At 51.3% G+C, this 17,731-nt stretch overlaps 1 protein-coding gene across 5 annotated transcripts; it reads left to right on the top strand.

Moving 5' to 3' along the window:
- The first annotated feature begins 1,460 nt into the window (after positions 1 to 1,460).
- Positions 1,461 to 17,018, top strand: MUC20 (mucin 20, cell surface associated). Of its 5 annotated transcripts, none has more exons than XM_033213225.1 (4): positions 1,461 to 1,636; positions 5,159 to 6,433; positions 8,822 to 8,913; positions 16,757 to 17,018. In XM_033213225.1, exons 1-4 carry the CDS (start codon positions 1,561 to 1,563, stop codon positions 16,763 to 16,765), a joined length of 1,452 nt encoding a protein of 483 aa, XP_033069116.1. In that variant the 5' UTR covers positions 1,461 to 1,560; the 3' UTR covers positions 16,766 to 17,018. The 5 variants fall into 5 exon arrangements, with proteins under 5 accessions (XP_033069116.1, XP_033069114.1, XP_033069113.1 ...); XM_033213223.1 differs by lacking the exon at positions 16,757 to 17,018 and adding an exon at positions 12,761 to 13,123; XM_033213222.1 differs by lacking the exon at positions 16,757 to 17,018 and adding an exon at positions 12,722 to 13,123.
- The last annotated feature ends 713 nt before the right edge of the window (positions 17,019 to 17,731 follow it).

Below are 17,731 nucleotides of genomic sequence, written 5' to 3'. Positions count from 1 at the left end.
AGCCTTCCAAGTAGCAAAGATTACAGGCCCACACTACCATGCCTGGCTAATTTCAGTATTTTTAATAGAGATGGGGTTTTGCCATGTTGGCCAGGCTGCTCTTGAACTCCTGGCCTCAAGTGCTCTGCCCACCTTGGCCTCTCAAATGCTGGGGTTACAGGCGTGAGCCACTGCACCCGGCCTGGTTTTAAAGTTCTTTCCAGGTCTGAGATGTTGTGATTCCCTCGTGTGGATCCAGCAGGCTTTCTTCTACCCAAGAGCGGCCTTCATCAGCGCTCCTGCCCTGAAATTCCCAAGCTGCCTTGTCTGGTCACCGGCCAGTGGCCACAACAGTCCATGTCTGTGGCACACGGAGGGAGTAAGAAGCTTCTCTCTGGCGTTTGGAAATATATTCAGTAACTGCATGTCCCTTCTCACAGCTGAATCTTTAGCTTCTCTGAGTCATCACCCCCCTGCGTCCTCTCTTCCTAGGCCTTGAGACTCAGATAAGCGTGCTTACCTCTTCTCTCTTCCCAGCCCCGTGCCTCAGCCTGGCCAATGTTCCTGGCTTTGACTGGGATGCAGAATCACAGGATGATGAAGATGGAAGGATGTTAGAAATTAGTCTTGTCCCACACCGGGGACCTGTCTCTTCTCCCCAGTGCTTGAGGATCAGAGCAGATGTCAGGGTTCTCACTCACTCACTGAGCACCTAAGATGTATATATTTTTGATGAGCATCAACTGTGTGGCAGGCACTGTGTAAGAGCTTTACTATCGCATGTCATCCTTACGACAGCAGCCCAGCGAGCTAGGGTTTATCCATTTACAGAGCAGGAAGAGAATGTTCAGCCTGACTCTGAATTTCGCCCTTGGAGATAGAGTTAATCATGCCCAGGACCCGGAATGAAGCCCGGGTCTGACTTAAAGCCCCAGCTCCAGGCACAGGAGGGGAGGTGGTGAAATGGGACCTCCTGTGGCCTTCCCAGCACAAGACTGAGGGTCAGTGTCACTGTGGAAGTGATGTGGCTGGGCGCGGTGGCTCAGGCCTGTCATCCCAGCACTTTGGGAGGCCAAGGCGGGCGGATCACCTGAGGTCAGGGGTTCAAGACAAGCCTGGCCAGTATGGTGAAACCCCGTCTCTACCATAAATACAAAAATTAGCTGGGCGTGGTGGCGCACGCCTGTAATCCCAACTACTCGGGCGGCTGAGGCAGGAGAACTGCTTGATCCCGGGAGGAAGAGGTTTCAGTGAGCTGAGATCTCACTGCTGTACACTCCAGCCTGGGCAACAGAGTGAGACTCCAGCTCAAAAAAAAAAAAAAAAAAATGCTAGTGATTCCACATCTTCAAATCAAATTTCAGTGGAGTTAAAAGTTTACTGGGCCAGGAAGGCAGGGGGGTCAGCTTGCTGACAGCCTCAACCTGCCAGCCCTCAGCCTGCACATTTGTGTGGCCACATCCTGGAAACTAGCCAGTCACACACCTCGGCAGGAGGTGGCCCCTCCTCCCTGGCTTGAGGAAGCAGGAAAAGGTACCTGTGAGACAGCCAGCAGTTCTGCAGTGGCAGTGGCCGGCTAGGATGGGCCGTCTCTGGGGTCTGGCTCTGCCCCTTTTCTTCTTCTGCTGGGAGGTTGCGGTCTCTGGGAGCTCTGCAGGTAAGGAGGCCAGAGGGGCCTGGTGGGCGCCTCCCGTCATGAGGCTCTGGGAGTGAATTTCAGTGTGGGCAAGGGCAGGCCCTCTTGGGTTGATTATAAGGAACCATGGTGCTACCTGTGAAGTGCTATCATTGATGATAAAGAGTGTGCGGATGACGGTGTGTGTGAGTGTAAGCCTGCATGGCGCTGCCATGGTAAGAGGTGGCTGAGAGTCTGTCTTTATGAACATGGAGAGTGAGTGGGGCGGGGAGGTGGGTGCAGGGAGGTGCCAGCTGGCGATCATTGTGCAGAAAGCTGAAGAATGTGGCTCAACAAGATTCGGACTCCTCCAAGTTTATTACCTGGCATGGATTTCCTTCAAAATACAGATATGGAGTGAAAAGTCCGACTACCACAAACTGCTTGGGAAGGGTGGACGCTGAGAGGCCGGGCTTTTGTGAAAGACGGGAACGAACCCTGACCTGTCGCTAATAGGAGTTGTGCCAAACTCATCACATACATTAAAAAAGGGGGGGATTTATTTTATTTTTTTTTTTATTTTATTTTAGAGCAGTTCTAGGTTTCCTCTAAACGTTGAGTTGAGAGGCCGGGTGCGATGGCTCACACCTGTAATCCCAGCATTTTGGGAGGCTGAGGCGGGTGGATCACCTGAGGTCAGGAGTTTGAGACCAGCCTGACCAACATGGAGAAACCCCGTCTCTACTAAAAATACAAAATTAGTGGGATGTGGTAGCAGGTGCCTGTAATCCCAGCTACTCAGGAGGCTGAGGCAGGAGAATTGCTTGAACCTGGGAGGTGGAGGTTGCAGTGAGCCAAGATCATGCCACTGCACTTCAGCCTGGGCAACAGAGTGAAACTGTTTAAAAAACAAACAAACAAAAAAACTTGAGTGGAGAGTATCGAGTTCCCATCCCCACCACTTACAGCCTCCCCCATCATCAACATCCCCCCCAGAGTGGCACATTTGTTAGGACTGAGGAACCTACTTTAATGCATCATTATCATTATATTTTTAACCCTCACAATGGCCCTACAAGATGGCCCTGTTCTGACCACCCCGACCTTCACTGCTTTAAGGATGAGGCCACTGTGCTTCTGGGGATCCAATGACTCTTACTCGGAGCCAGGATCTGACTCCACACAGGCCTGAGCACTGCACGCCGCGGCCTCCTGCCTGTGCTCACCGTGGCCTGGTTCATGCTGCACGTGTCCTGTTAGCTCCACCTTACAGATGCGGAAATGCAGGCTTGGAGCTGAGAGACTTGGCCAGGGTCACAGGGCAGAGAGCAGGTTCTCCAACTCAGGGTCTGAAGTCCACCTGCTTTCCTCTCCACCAGATTTGAAGATTGTACCAGGAGTGCTGCAGTGTTCCAGAGCTACCGAGGGGCTGGGCTGGGCTGGGCTTTGTTGTATTTGAGAAGACCCCCCGGACCCAAAAGGCTGTGGGCTTGGGGAGCATGAGGAGGTTTCACAGCAAAACTGACACCCCAGGGCTCCTGGAAAAGCTGGAAAATGTGCCAGGGGAAGTCAGGCTCCAAGGGCACCACTCTGGGCTTCTAGCTGTGTGGGCTGGACCAAGAAGGCTCAGAGAAATGATCTCAGGTCTTGAAGTGGGGAGAAGAAACTGTATTATGAAGGCAGATGAACAGTTCCTGCAAAGGTGAGATTTGTGTGCGCAGCTGGGCTGCAGTGGACCAGTGGTGGCAGCGGGTGCCCAGGACTCGCCGCACTGCCTGGGGGTGCAGCCCGTACTCCTCACTATAGTCACATCGACTGTGCGTGCTTTCAGGTGGCCAGGGAGAGGACTCCACGGGGGAGGGATGCTTACCTTGTGGGCTTCGGAATATAAGGGTTTTCCCTTTCACCTTCTCCGCTGGTCCTCACCACCTTGGCAAGGCAGGTATTGTGACCCTGTTTTCTCAGGTGAGGACATGGAGGCTGGGAGGGGTCTAGAGACTGGCCGGGCTAGTAGGAGGCCGAGTCATCCAGCCCCAGAGCCAGTAGTGGGCAGCACAGCGGCAGCTGCAACCAAGGCTCTTGACTCCTGCCTCGTCATTCCCTGAGGTCCACAGGACAACCAGCCGGGACCTGGGGCCCCATCCTGACGCCCTGGGGAGAGGTTCTAGGCCTCCTTGGGGGTCTATGGGCTACTTTTGGACCAGTGCAGCTGGGTCAAGACTATCTCAAACCATGTGCCAGGGGAGGTCAGACTCCAAGAGTGCCACCTTTGGGCTTCTAGCTGTGTGGGCTGGACCCAGAAGGCTCAGAGAAATGAGGGGATTTGTATTTGATCCTTTTCCTTCCAAGGCTGGGATTACTACATTAAACACAGGGCATCCAGTTACATTTGAATTTCAGGCAACAATTTTTTTTTTTTTTTTTTTTTTTTAGTGTAAGTATGTAGCCAATATTGCATGAGAAATACTCATGCTAAAAAGTTATTCGTCATTTATCTGAAATGCAAGTTCAAATTTAACTGAGTACCCTGTATTTTTATTTGTTAAACCTAGAAGCTCTCTCCAAGAGGCTCCTTGGCCTCCTCACAGGGAGCCCGATCTCCCTCTGGACAGGAGGGGCACCCCCCTTTCTCAGGCCAGAAAAGATCTCGCAGTAAACTACTCAAGAGGCTGAGGCAGGAGGACCACTTGAGCCCAGGAATTCAAGACCTGCCTGGGCAACAGAGCAAGATCCTGTCTCTGGGGAAAATATCCTACCGCAGCCTCCCTCGGGGGCCCCCATTCCTCCCACCTCAGGGCCAGTCAAGGGAACAGGCCTCTGCTCGAGGCAGAAGTGGCAGCAGCCGCTCTCTAAAAGGCTAGGTTTCGTCTGAGCCGGCTCCCTGTGTCCTGTGGAAAATGCCTGGCCACAGTTCCTATGGTTCCTGGGCTCCAACCCTGCAGTTCTCAGCTCTCATTCAGGAGGGGCCTTGGCAGGGTGGGGCACCCTGTTTCCCTTGCCGGAGCCCCAAGGACTCTGCCGGCTCCCTCACTTTGGCAGCAGCACTGCCCACCCTGTCTCTGGAGGTTCCTCCCTTCAGTCCACCCAGCCACCCCGAAAGGCAGAATCATAGGCCTTTCTCATCTTTTAAGGGTTTTGACTTCCATGGGGAAGTATGTGTTGGATGAGAAAAGTGGCCGGGGAAGGGGACACAGGTTCAGAAAGCTCTGCGAGTCCTGGACGCTGCTCTGCCTTCTTGGCTCACCCTGGAAGGTGGACGCTGGCCCCACTCATCCCCTGTTAAAGACACAGGCCGAGAGCCCCCAGATCCCGGGGCTTGCTGGCTCCTAGTGAGTTGCCAGGGCTTCAGAAGACGCCGGTCATGGCAACCCCAGCTCTGTGGCTGCCACACGGGCCTGGGCTTCCCAGGACTGCCTCCTTCTTGTTCGCTTATGTAGATGAAAAAGGAGGTAACAGCACTTCCCCTCCCCACCCTCCTCCCAGAAGTGCCCAGGGTATAAACGAAATCGCTTGTGTGAAGTCCACTGGAACCCAGGCTCACCAAGTCAATCTTAACCAACACAGGCCCCAGCAGCCGCAGAGCAGACGCTGCGATGACAGTGGATGACACAGAAGTGCTCGCTATGACTCCAGCACCAGGCCACGCCACTCTGGAAACTCAGACTCTGAGTGCTGAGAGCTCCTGTAGGTCCTCAACCCCAGCCGGCCCCACTCCAGAGGCAGAGACCGGGGGAACCGAGAGCGTCTCCCCTGCAACAGAGACCAGGACTTCCACAGAAACACCTCCCGACTGCATGGTGCTGATCACCACCTCTGCGGACACATCAGCCACCACTGGCGGCCCCGAGGGACCTGGAACGACCACAACTGAGACCGTCACAGGCAGTGATCCCGAGGAAGCCGTCTCCGACACCCTTCGCACCGATGATAGCTCTGAAGAGGCAAAGACACCGATGATAGCTCTGAAGAGCCAATCGACATTGGCTCACACCTCCACAGAAGCTAAGGGCCTGGCCTCAGACAGCAGCGCCTCTTCCGACGGCCCCCATCCAACCATCACCCCCTCACGGTCCCTGGGATCTGGCGTCACTCTCCTCGCTGAAGCCCTGGTGACCTTCACTCTCGTCGAGGTTATCAATTCCAGCATCACAGAAATAGAAACAACGACTTCCAGCATCCCTGGGGCCTCAGACACAGATCACAGCCCCACGGAAGGGGTGAAGGCCTCGCCCACCTCCAATCCACCAGCTCTGCCTGACTCCACTGATGCAAAACCACACAGCACCGAGGCCACAGCCTCTGCCGAGACCCTGTCCACAGCCGGCACCACAGAGTCAACCGCACCTGATGCCACGGTTGGGACCCCACTCCCCACCAACAGCGCCACAGAAAGAGAAGTGACAGCACCCAGGGCCACGACCGTCAGTGGAACTCTGGCCACAGTTAGCAGGAATCCCCTGGAAGAAACCTCAGCCCTCTCTGTTGAGACACCAAGTTACGTCAAAGTCTCAGGAGCAGCTCTCGTCTCCACAGAGGCTGGGTCAGCAGTGGGCAAAACAGCTTCCTTTGCTGGGTGCTCTGCTTCCTCCTACAGCACCTCAAAAGCCACCATCAAGAACTTCACCCCTTCAGAGACACCGACCACGGACATCACAACCAAAGGACCCTTCCCCACCAGCAGGGACCCTCTTCCTTCTGTCCCTCCAGCTACAGCCAACAGCAGCCGAGGGACGAACAGCACCTTAGCCAAGACCACAACCTCAGCGAAGACCCCGATGAAGCCTCCAACAGCCACGCCCACCACTGCTCAGACGAGGCCGACCACAGACGTAAGTACAGGTAAGTGGCTCCTGCTGGTGATCTTTGGGGATTTGGGATGCTGAGTTTCCAGGACGTCTCTGCGCTTGAGGAGTGGAGAGGAAGGAAGGATCTGGAGCCTGTTCGGAGCCTGCCCCTGATGTTGCCGCTTCGTGATCTTCTAGTGGTTCTTGGCGAAATCAGGAAAAGGCAGATGGAGGGTTGTGTATGGAAAGAGGTGGAGATGGAAGTCTGGAAAAATGGTTTTTGGTCTCAGCTCTGCCTCTAACAACCCGAGTGACCTTGGGCAAGTCCCTCTCCCTCTCCAGGCCTCAGTTTACCCACCTGTAGTTGGAGAGGGTTGGGATGGGCACCGAAGTCCTGTCCAGCTCTGACCTATGAAGTTCACTGTTGAGCAGCTCTGGAAGCTTCTATTCCAGCCATAGCCACACAGAGGAGCAGCATGCAGGCATGAGGCCCAAGCTGCTGCTCTCTGATGGGCTGGGACCCCATGAAAGTGGGGCCTGCTGGATGCATTTCCTGGGATTTATGCCATACATAGTGACTTAAAATAAATGAATACAGGCCGGGAGCGGTGGCTCACGCCTGTAACGCCAGCACTTTGGGAGGCCCAGGAGGGTAAATCACCTGAGGTTAGGAGTGTAAGACCAGCCTGGCCAACACAGTGAAATCCCGTCTCTACTAAAAATTTGAAAATGAACCGGGTGCGGTGGCGCACGCCTGTCATCCCAGCTACTCAGGAGGCTGAGGCAGGAGAATCGCTTGAACCCAGGAGGTGGAGGTTGAAGTGAGCCGAGATCACGCCGCTGCCCTCCAGCCTGGGTGATGAGAGTGAAACTCCATCGCAAAAATAAACAAACAAACAAATACAGCAAAGGCTTGGGAGTTTAAAGCTACATCTCCAAGGCAACAAACAGGGACTTCTCAGGGGAGAGTTCATTGTCAGAGGCTGCTTGGTCAGTCCAGCTTCTGGCCAGCCTGTAGCCTCCACCTCCGCTTCCTGTCACTCTGCCCTTGGATCTCATCTCTGTGTATCCACAGCTTGCTCCCACCTTTCTGGGGGAGGTGAGGATACAAACATTAATCACAGCCACTCAATAAGTAAAGATATTATTGAATACCTTTTGTATTGTAGGCAGGGGTGATATAAACATGTTTCACACCCAGGAAGCATTGGCCCCCGCTGAACGTTCTCTCTGATGCCAGGCAGTGCCACCAGTTTCATGTATGTTATCTCCTCTATTTAACCTTCAAAACAGCCTTATGAGGTGGGTAACACGACCCCATCTGACAGGGCTAAAGATGGTAGCTAAACTGTCCTGGAAAGAAAAATACCTTTATTATTGGTTGATTAGCATAAAAAGGTACATCATAAAATGTCTTCCTCCTCTGGCTGTGCCCCCAGCCAGTTCTCTCCACACGTGTAACCTGTGGGATTGTTTCTTTTCTTTTCTTTTCTTTTTTTGAGACAGAGTTTTGCTCTTATTGCCCAGGCTGGAGTGCAATGGTGCGATCTCGGCTCACCGCAATCTCTGCCTCCCAGGTTCAAGTGATTCTCCTTCCTCAGCCTCCCGAGTAGCTGGAATTACAGGCGTGCACCACCACACCAGCTAATTTTTATTTTTAGTAGAGATGGGGTTTCCCCATGTTGGCCAGGCTGGTCTTGAACTCCTGACCTCGGGTGATCTGCCCACCTCGGGCTCCCACAGTGCTGGGATTACAGGGGTGAGCCACCCCTCCCAAGCTTATTGCCTTAGTTTTACTGACCAGTGAATAAAATTGTCTTTACTGTGGTTTGAACACTTACCATGAGATCTGCACTCTGAGAGGCTGCGATACAGTATTGTTACCCACGGTGCGGCACAGCAGGTCGCTGGAACTCACTCATCTTGCATAACTGAAATGTCACCCCCTTGATCAGCCCCTCCCTGCTTCCCCGTCCTTCAGAAAGCTATTCTTTCTTCATTCTGTTTTGTTTTACCATCACTTGTTTAGCCAGTTCTGCATGGATGGACCCTTAGGTCGTTTCTAGTATTTCATTATGACAAACAGCGCTGCAGTAAACAGGACCTTTTTTTTTTTTTTTTTTTTTTTTGAGACAGAGTCTCACTCTGTCACCCAGGCTGGAGTGCAATGGCGTGATCTCGACTCACTGCAACCTCTACCTCTAGGGCTCAGGTGATCCTCCCACCTCAGCCTCCTGAGTAGCTGGAATGACAGGCGTGAGCCACCACGCCCAGCTGATTTTTGTATTTTTAGTAGAGACAGTGTTTCACCATGCTGGCCAGGCTGGTCTCAAACTCCTGACCTCAGGTGATCCACCTGCCTCGCCCTCCCAAAGTGCTGGGATTACAGGTGTGAGCCACCGTACCCAGCCCTGCTTTTCATCTTACTGTTCTCCATTTGCAGGTGAAAATGTAGGTTTCTTCCTCCTGCGGCTGAGTGTGGCCTCCTCGGAAGACCTCACTGACCCCAGAGTGGCAGAGAGGCTGATGCAGCAGGTGAGTGGACACTTTCTGGGCCAGGGGAGTAGAGGAAGGGGTGAGGTTTGCAGAGGCTGCCAGGAAGACCCGCAGGACACAGAAGAGCAGCTGCCGCACTTGGAAGGGAGTCTCGTTTCTTTTTTTTTTTTTTTTTTTTTTGAGACGGAGTCTCGCTCTGTCGCCCGGGCTGGACTGCAGTGGCCGGATCTCAGCTCACTGCAAGCTCCGCCTCCCGGGTTTACGCCATTCTCCTGCCTCAGCCTCCCGAGTAGCTGGGACTACAGGCGCCCGCCACCTCGCCTGGCTAGTTTTTTTGTATTTTTAGTAGAGACGGGGTTTCACCGTGTTAGCCAGGATGATCTCGATCTCCTGACCTCGTGATCCGCCCGTCTCGGCCTCCCAAAGTGCCGGGATTACAGGCTTGAGCCACCACGCCCGGCCGGGAGTCTCGTTTCTTACAGAGAATTAGGAACTGAATCGGAGGATCTCTGCCTGGCTTTGCTTCTGCCTGCCTTCTCCGAGTTCTTCATTTCCTTCTCCGCAATGTAAACACATGACTGCCCAACCCCCGATTTCTTCTGGTCCTGGGAAGCTTGGCCTTCTGGCCTCTGAGGAGAAGGTCAGTGATATTGATGGGAGGGTAGGCAGGACTCTTGGTTGTAAGTGGCAGAAACTCAAGTCAGAGCAGTTTATGAAACAAACAAACAAACAAACAAACAAAAACGGCAGGGTCTGGGAAACCTAGAAGCGTCTCCTCAGCTTCAGTATGGCTGGATCCGGCAGCTCAAACGCGATCACGGGGATTTTCTCTTTCTCTCCCTGTCTTAGCTCTACTCCCTTCATTCTTCAGAGTCTGTCTTCACATGTATGAAAAGGCAGCCTTGTTAGCCATAGATTCACAAGGCACTTCCCTCTCCCCAAATTTTCTTTTCTTTTCTCTCTCTCTCTTTTTTTTTTTGAGACGAACTCTCACTCTGTCACCTAGGCTGGAGTGCAGTGGTGTGATCTTGGCTCACTGCAAGCTCCGCCTCCCGGGTTCACGCCATTTTCCTGCCTCAGCCTCCCGAGTAGCTAGGACTGAAGGTGCCCGCCACCACGGCCGGCTAATTTTTTTGTATTTTTTAGTAGAGACTGGGTTTCACCGGGTTAGCCAGGATAGTCTTGATCTCCTGACCTCGTGATCCGCCCATCTCGGCCTCCCAAAGTGCTGGGATTACAGGCATGAGCCACCGCGCCTGGGCCCCTCTCCCCAAATTTTCATGTCATCTGGGGAAGGGCAGGTCTCCATGGCCTGCCAGGGCCACCATGACTGACAACCCAATCAGGATCCCATAGAGGAAGGACAAGCCCCAAGAAAACAGGGAGGCTAGGCAGAAAAACCCCAGAGACGTACACTCTAGATGAGGACCAAGACTGGGATGCATTTGTACAAGTCGGGAAAATTCTCCTGAAGCCCACTGGACAGAACTTCTGATGGTGAAATTCCGGGGCCAGGGCTCTTGGGGATGCAGATGCTGTGGCTGAAATTCCGGGGCCAGGGCTCTTGGGGATGCAGATGCTGTGGCTGAAATTCCGGGGCCAGGGCTCTTGGGGATGCAGATGCTGTGGCTGAAATTCCGGGGCCGGGGCTCTCGAGGATGCGGATGCTGTGGCTTGTTGGAAGGTTAGGCTGGGTCAGCTCCGTGCAGATTTCACGGGCCTGGCCTCGCTGAGGGGCGGGTGGTTCTACTGCTGTGCGGTACAAGGTAGCAGATGGGACATGACGGTAAGTATCTAAGCTCTGCTCACAAACGTGACCAGTGAAAACAGGCCTGGCACACAGTCTAACGTGGATTGCCTCTTTGGCAGTGCCCTTGTCAATACCCAAAGCTTGCATTTAGCACCTCTCACAGTCAATGGGGGCCGTACCACTTAAAAGTGGCTCAGACTTATTGTCATCCCTTGCAAGGGTAAACCTGGCAGAGATGCTGGCTGGGGGTCTTATGCCAGGTGTAGAGTTCATAGCCGGGCTGGACAGGTGGAAGTGATTGCCCTTTGCAGAGGGAAGCAAGATACGTCCGTGGAGAGTGGGAGCCTTTATTATAGGCGAAAGAAAACCTCTGTCTGTCATAAGTAAAAGGGGGATTTGTTGGCAGGATCCCAGAGTGCATAGAATCAAAGCAATGCCAGGACAGCAGGCTCGGAAAATAGGCAGGAGGACTCCCAGGGAGTGCAGGGGCTCTGGGGGCCAGAGAGTGGGGTCACGCTGGCTGGGACACTGTCCCTCTTGCTGGTGAGTCACTATTGGATGCTGCCACAGCCGACGGGCGTCATGCGGCCTGCGCACACGTTCACACGGGTTCTCGCTGCCTTTTTGTCTCACTGGACTTTTTGCTCCAGAGCCAAAGTCCTGAGTAGGAACATTTGATAGGCCAAGCTTAGCCCTTGTGCTCCCGTGAGTCCACAGCCAGGTGCCAGGGGATGGGAAGAAGGGATATCTGCATCCTTGGAGTTCTCTTAGTGGCAGCGAGGCCCATCAAGACTCCCACCGCAAGGAGTTCCCTAAACATAGCACGGAGATTCGATACCCGATGGCCAAATAAATGACAAATGCCCCTGGCACGTGACAGTCAAAGTAGCGAGTGTGAATCCTTGTGGAAGAGGAAAGTTGTTTTTGTTTTGTTTTGTTTTGTTTTGTTTTCTGAGACTGTGTCTTCCTCTGTTGCCCAGGCTGGAGTGCGGTGGTGCAATCTCGGCTCACTGCAACCTCCACCTCCCAGGTTCAAGACATTCTCCTGCCTCCGCATCCCGTGTAGCTGGGATTACAAGCCCGCGCCAGCAAACCGGCTAATTTTTATATGTTTAGTAGAGACAAGGTTTCAGGTTTCACCATCTAGTCTCCATCTAGACTAGCCAGGCTAGTCTCGAACTCTTGACCTTGTGATCCACCCACCTCAGCCTCCCAAAGTGCTGGGATTACAGGCGTGAGTCATTGCGCCTGGCTGGAAAGCCAGTTTTTTTTCTTTTTCTTTTTCTCTTTCTCTCTTTCTCTTTCTCTTTCTCTTCTTTTTCTTGAGACAGATTCTCGCTCTGTTGTCCAGAGTGCAATTGAGTGCAATGGCGCGATCTCGGCTCACTGCAACCTCCGCCTCCCAGGTTCAAGCGATTCTCCTGCCTCAGTCTCCCGAGTAGCTGGGATTACAGGTGCCCGCCACCACTCCCGGCTAATTTTTGTATTTTTAGTAGAGACAGGGTTTCTCCATGTTGGTCAGGTTGGTCTTGAACTCCTGACATCAGGTGACCCACCCGCCTCAACCTCCCAAAGCACTGGGATTATTGGCGTGAGCCACCGCACCTAGCGGGGAAGCCGGTTTTGAATCTCAGGTCTGTGTTCCCAAACCGGAAACGATTTCAGGAATCGGAAAGAAACCGGGTGATCAGGAGCAGGTCAGGCAGCTGAGGCGCAGGCACCAGGCCCTGTAGGGTTGGGCGTCAGTTCTCGTCCGGGGACAGCCACGGTTTGGGCTCAGGAATTAGACATTGAGTGTCGGAACGAGCTAGATCTGGGTGTGAATTCTAGTTCCCAACTGTGTGATCTTGAATAAGTTATTCTATGCAACTTTCATCCCTTATAAAATGAGGATCGTAACACCTGCTTTATAAGGTTTCTGTGAGGTTTAGATGACATGTGTGTGAAGCACCAGCCTGTGTCCAGCATGTAAGAGGCCCAGGAAGCGTTGCCGTCCTCCACATGCGCTCGGCCCCACAGTCCCTTCCTGTCCTCTGCCTATGGCGAGCTCATGGGTCAGATGGGCTGAAAGGGCCACCTGGCTCCCTTGTTCTCCAGCTCCACCAGGGACTCCACGCCCACGTGCCTCACTTCCAGGTCTCCTTACTGCGCATCAGGAGAGGCTAACAGACATCAGCTGCAGCCAGGCATGTCCCGTATGCCAAAAGAAGGTGCTGCCCATGGCCTGGGCCCCCACCAACAGACTGCAGCTGCGTTACTGTGCCGAGAGGTACCCAGAAGTTTCCCATGAAGGGCAGCCGGTCCAAGCCCCTGACCCCAGAAGTGGCAACAGGACCCTCACTCACAGTCACCGGAGCATATATGTGGGGAGGGGCTTCACCTGTTCCCAGAGGTGTCCTTGGACTCACCTTGGCACATGTTCTGTGTTTCAGTCAAGAGAGACCTGATCAGCCATCTGTCTGCTTCCATCCTGCAATAAAATTCACTCAGTGTGGTCCAGAGGCTGTCTATTGATCTGTATGCTTTCGCCGTTTTTACCGTAGAGGGATTGTGGATATTCTCACTGCACCTCCTCCTTCCACTCCCCCAGGTCTTGGTTTGCACTTTGATGAGAGCATTTACTGAGACGGGCCTGGAGCCTGTTGAACAGTGCGCTACGGCAGGGCAGGGGCCACCTTTGTTCATCTCAGTATCCCCTGAACTAGCAGAGCGTCTGGCCTGCGGTGGGATCGCAGAGAATGTGGAATTGACCTAAATTTAAATTTCAAGTTCTGGACACAAGCCTCAATTATTCTTCTTATATGTTATAACTTACATGCTATTATTTTAAAAAAAATTAAATGGTTTTTTATTATAAAAGTAAAACTTGGCCAGGCACACTGGCTCATGCCTGTAATACCAGCACTTTGGGAGGCTGGAGTGGGTGGATCTCTTGAGCTCAGGGGTTTGAGACTGGCCTGAACAACATGGTGAAGCCCTGTCTCTATGAAAAATACAAAAGTTAGCTGGGTGTAATTGTGGACACCTGTATTCCCAGGTACTCATGAGGCTGAGGTGGGAGGATCACTTGAACCCGGGAGATGGAGGTTGCCATCAGCTGAGGTCACACCTCTGCACTCCAACCTGGGTGACAAGGTGAGACCCTGTCTCCAAAAAGTAAATGAATAAAAATAAATAAAATGAAAGTGGCTGGGTGCGGCGGCTTGCGCCTGTAATCCCAGCACTTTGGGAGGCCGAGGCAGGCAGATCACGAGGTCAGGAGTTTGAGACCAGCCTGGCCAGCATGGTGAAACCCTGTCTCTACAAAAAACACAGAAATTAGCTGGGCGTGGTGGCAGGTGCCTGTAATCGTAGCTACTCGGGAGGCTGAGGCAGGAGAATTGCTTGAACCTGAGAAGCAGAGGTTGCAGTGACCCAAGATCCCGCCGCTGCACTCCAGCCTGGGTGAAAGGGCAAGACTCTGTCTCATAAATAAATAAATAAATACATAAATTTTAAAGTAAAACTTGTTTATGATTTCAAAATTTTGAAAAATTCCAAAGACCAAGCAAAGTAAGAAGTGGGAAGAGGAGAAAGAAAACATTTTCTATAATCCCACCTCTTAGATACAACGATTTATTTTTTAAAATTGAGACAGGGTCTCACTCTCACCCAAACTGCAGTGCAGTGGTGCGACCGTGGCTCACTGCAGCCTCAACCTCCCAGGCTCCAGTGAGCCTCCCATCTTAGCCTCCTGAGGAGCTGGGACCACAGATGTGCCACCACACCTGGCTAATTTTTGTACTTCTTTTGTAAAGAAGGGGCTTTACTATGTTGACCAGGTTGGTCTCGATCTCCTGAGCTCAAGCAATCCTGTCTCAGACTCACAAAGTGCTGGGATTACAGGCATGAGCCCCTGTGCCCAGCCTTATATACAGATACAGCTACTATTATTAGTGTTTTTCTAAAATCGAAGTTCTGATCTCTTCCTCTGGACCTGCTCGACCTGCATCTTCCCCATCTCAGTTAATGTCAATTGCGTCCTTCAGTTGCTGAAGCCGAAATCCTCGGCACTGTTCTTTATTCCTGTCTCTCACATTTTGCACCAGGAAATTCTGCTGGCTCTACTGCCATCAAACCGTGCCTAGAATCTGGCCCCTCCTCAGCATCTCCTGTGCTACCACCAAGATGGTCCACGATGCCGTCATCTCTCACCTGCACTACTACAGGTCTCCCTGTTTCCAGCTCTGCCCCCACCCTAGTCTAGTCCCAATGTGTCAGCCAGGGCTGTCTTTTTACAACATAAGGCAGACCACACCACTTCTTTGCTCCAGTCCTCCCATTTCACTCAGAAGAAAAGCAGAGTTCTGACAACGCCTGCAAAGCCATACATGACCTGCGCCCTCCCCCGCCTCCTTCATTTGCTCACTGCGCCACAGCCACACTGGCGTCTTTCTTGTCCCTTGAATGCACTGGGCCTGCTCTTGCCTTGGGACCTTTCTGTGCATTGCTCAGTCTGCTCAGAAGCCTTCTCTGCATATCCACTTGGCTAACTCTCTACCTCCACCTTCACGTCCCTTCTCAGCGAGGTCTGCCATGACCATGCTGCTTAAAAATTCAGTCTCCCCTTCTGTTCTTTGATGTACTTTACGGTGCTGATCACAATTGAACATCATACGTATTTTATTTGTTTTCTTTATTATCTGTGTCCCCCAACTAGAATGAAAGATTTTGCCCTTTACGGTTTCCCTAGTGCCAAGAACAGTACCTGGCACATACCGGGGGCTCAGTAAACATTCGTTAGATGAATGAAGGAAACGAGGAGACAATGCTGACATTGCTGTGAGCACGGGGAGTGTGAGCATTTGACGGATCCCTTCCATTTCTGGAGTGGGGCAGAATGAGTTTCGTAAAGTAGCTTGGACAAAAATAATTCACTCATCTTGGCAAATACGTTGAGCACCTGCCTCAGAAGATAGACTGAGCTACGTGCCGTGGAGGATTCAAACCTGTCTCTTCTCCCAGGGATTGAAGTTAGACATGTTCAGAAATAATAAATTGAAAGAACTTATTTATACCGCATATAGCAACAACAGGATGCACTTAAATATAGAGAACTCCTATAGAGCAAGAAAAAAAAAAAAAAAAGCGAACACACCAGTAGAAAAATGGATAAAGGGCAACAGGTAATTCACAAAAGAAGAAATACAAATGTCCTCTCCTCCCGCCACCGCCTCCGCAATGGAAAAGAACGTGTAACTTCACTAGCAAAAACAGGTCCATTAATACAGTGAGAAATTGCTTATTGTATGTCTGTACTGATCTGTACTGGGTGCTGGGCAAACGGGCATTCTCAAACACTCCTAGGAGGAAAGAAATTGGTACAGCCTTTCTGGAGGACAATTTAACTGATTTATTTAAAGCCTGAAAAATGTACATACCTTTAACTCAGCAGTTTTGTGACTGATTTATCTTAAGGAAGTAATTAAGAATCTGTGCCTAATTTTTATAACAACTAATAGATGAAAAAGACAAAATGAAATACAAATAACCTAAAATCTCCCCATGTAACAGTTTGCTTAAACACTATAGTGTTTTTTGCAAGCTACAGAAGCATTGTTGAAGCATGTATTTATTAAGATGGAAAAAAGATCATGAAATATTGTTTTATCTTCTCTTCTTTTCTAAAAATGGAACTAAAAAAAATTTTTTTTAACTCCAAGCTACCTTTTATACCATCTCCAGAGCCTTCCTCTCCCAAATCAAAGCTACTCCTATTCCTACCTCGGGATGAAATCCCCACCTTGGTATGCAAGGGTCTTCATGATACGGCCTCAGCCAACCACCTTAGCTCCAGGTCGCGACCCCATCTTCCATATCCTGTGCTCCTTGCACAGGGAGCAGCTCGCTAACCCCAGGCACACCTGCTTCCATCTGGAGTGTCTGCACATCATGATTCCTGCCCTGGTCCCTTTGCCTGGAAAACTCCTATTCATTCCTCAAAGCCCAGTTCAGGTGGCACCTCTCCATGACTTCGTCAGATTCCCTGCAGAGGTGCTGATTTTCTGGTCTCTTTACTTGTGGTTCTGTTATAACACTTAACATGCTGTACTATAATGTGCTCATTTTATTTACAAGTTTGTTACATTGTAGGTGCTCTAGAACAAGCAGCCGGTAGTATTCACCTCTGTCATCACAGAAGCTAGCATGGAGCCCTCCACCTGAGGGCACTGATGTGTTTGCAGAGTGACTGGGACAATGGTGGGCCACATAAGCAGATGGCCTGGAAACTTTCAGTGGGCTCTGAAAGAAAATGGCATTCAGTATTGAAGTCACACAAAATGTAAATTTAATGATGTAATTGTTCTGAAGCTGCACTATAATTAGGCATGAATGGAGAGCAGTTGACAAAAATGACAATAACACCACTGTTATATAAACCCAGTTCTTAAATAGTTGTTCTTCTCTTGCTTTGTACTTCCTCAAGGTGGTGGTACCTACTACAGGGGCTTATGTCATAGTAATTACTACATATGAGGACACGTGTACACACATATATGTACATGACATATATGTACATATAATGCTGGTTATTGTTATTTTTGGAAGTAAAAATAGTGTAAAATTTGACTAGTTTAAAAAATCTGTAAAATATGGGATACACAAATCAGAGGCTGGGTGCTGTGGCTCACGCCTGTAATCCCAGCACTTTGAGAGGCCGAGGCGGGCGGATCACTTGAGGCCAGAAGTTTGAGACCAACTTAGGCAACATGGTGAAATCCTGTCTCTACTAAAAATACACAAATTAGCTGGGCGTGGTGGCATGTGGCTGTGATCCCAACTACTCAGGAGGCTGAGGCAGGAGAATCGCTTGAACCCGGGAAGTGGAGGTTGCCGTGAGCTGAGATTGCGTCACTGCACTCCAGCCTGGCGACAGAGTGAGCCCCTGTCTCAAAACAACAAAACAAATTAGGAGCGTTTGGGAACTAAAATGTATCATTATGATTGCATGTGGTGGTGGGGGGACAATCAAGAGGAAGAAAGAGAATGTGTGTGTGTGTGTGTATGTGTGTGTGTGCGTGCGCACACCTGTATTACTGGAGATGACCAAAGTTAGCAGGAGTAATG

This window comes from Trachypithecus francoisi, unplaced genomic scaffold (assembly GCF_009764315.1).
Source record: "Trachypithecus francoisi isolate TF-2019V2 unplaced genomic scaffold, Tfra_2.0 Lachesis_group0, whole genome shotgun sequence".
NCBI lineage: Eukaryota > Metazoa > Chordata > Mammalia > Primates > Cercopithecidae > Trachypithecus > Trachypithecus francoisi.
The sequence above is the reverse complement of the archived record's forward strand: the minus strand, read 5'-3'. Positions and strand labels throughout refer to the sequence as shown.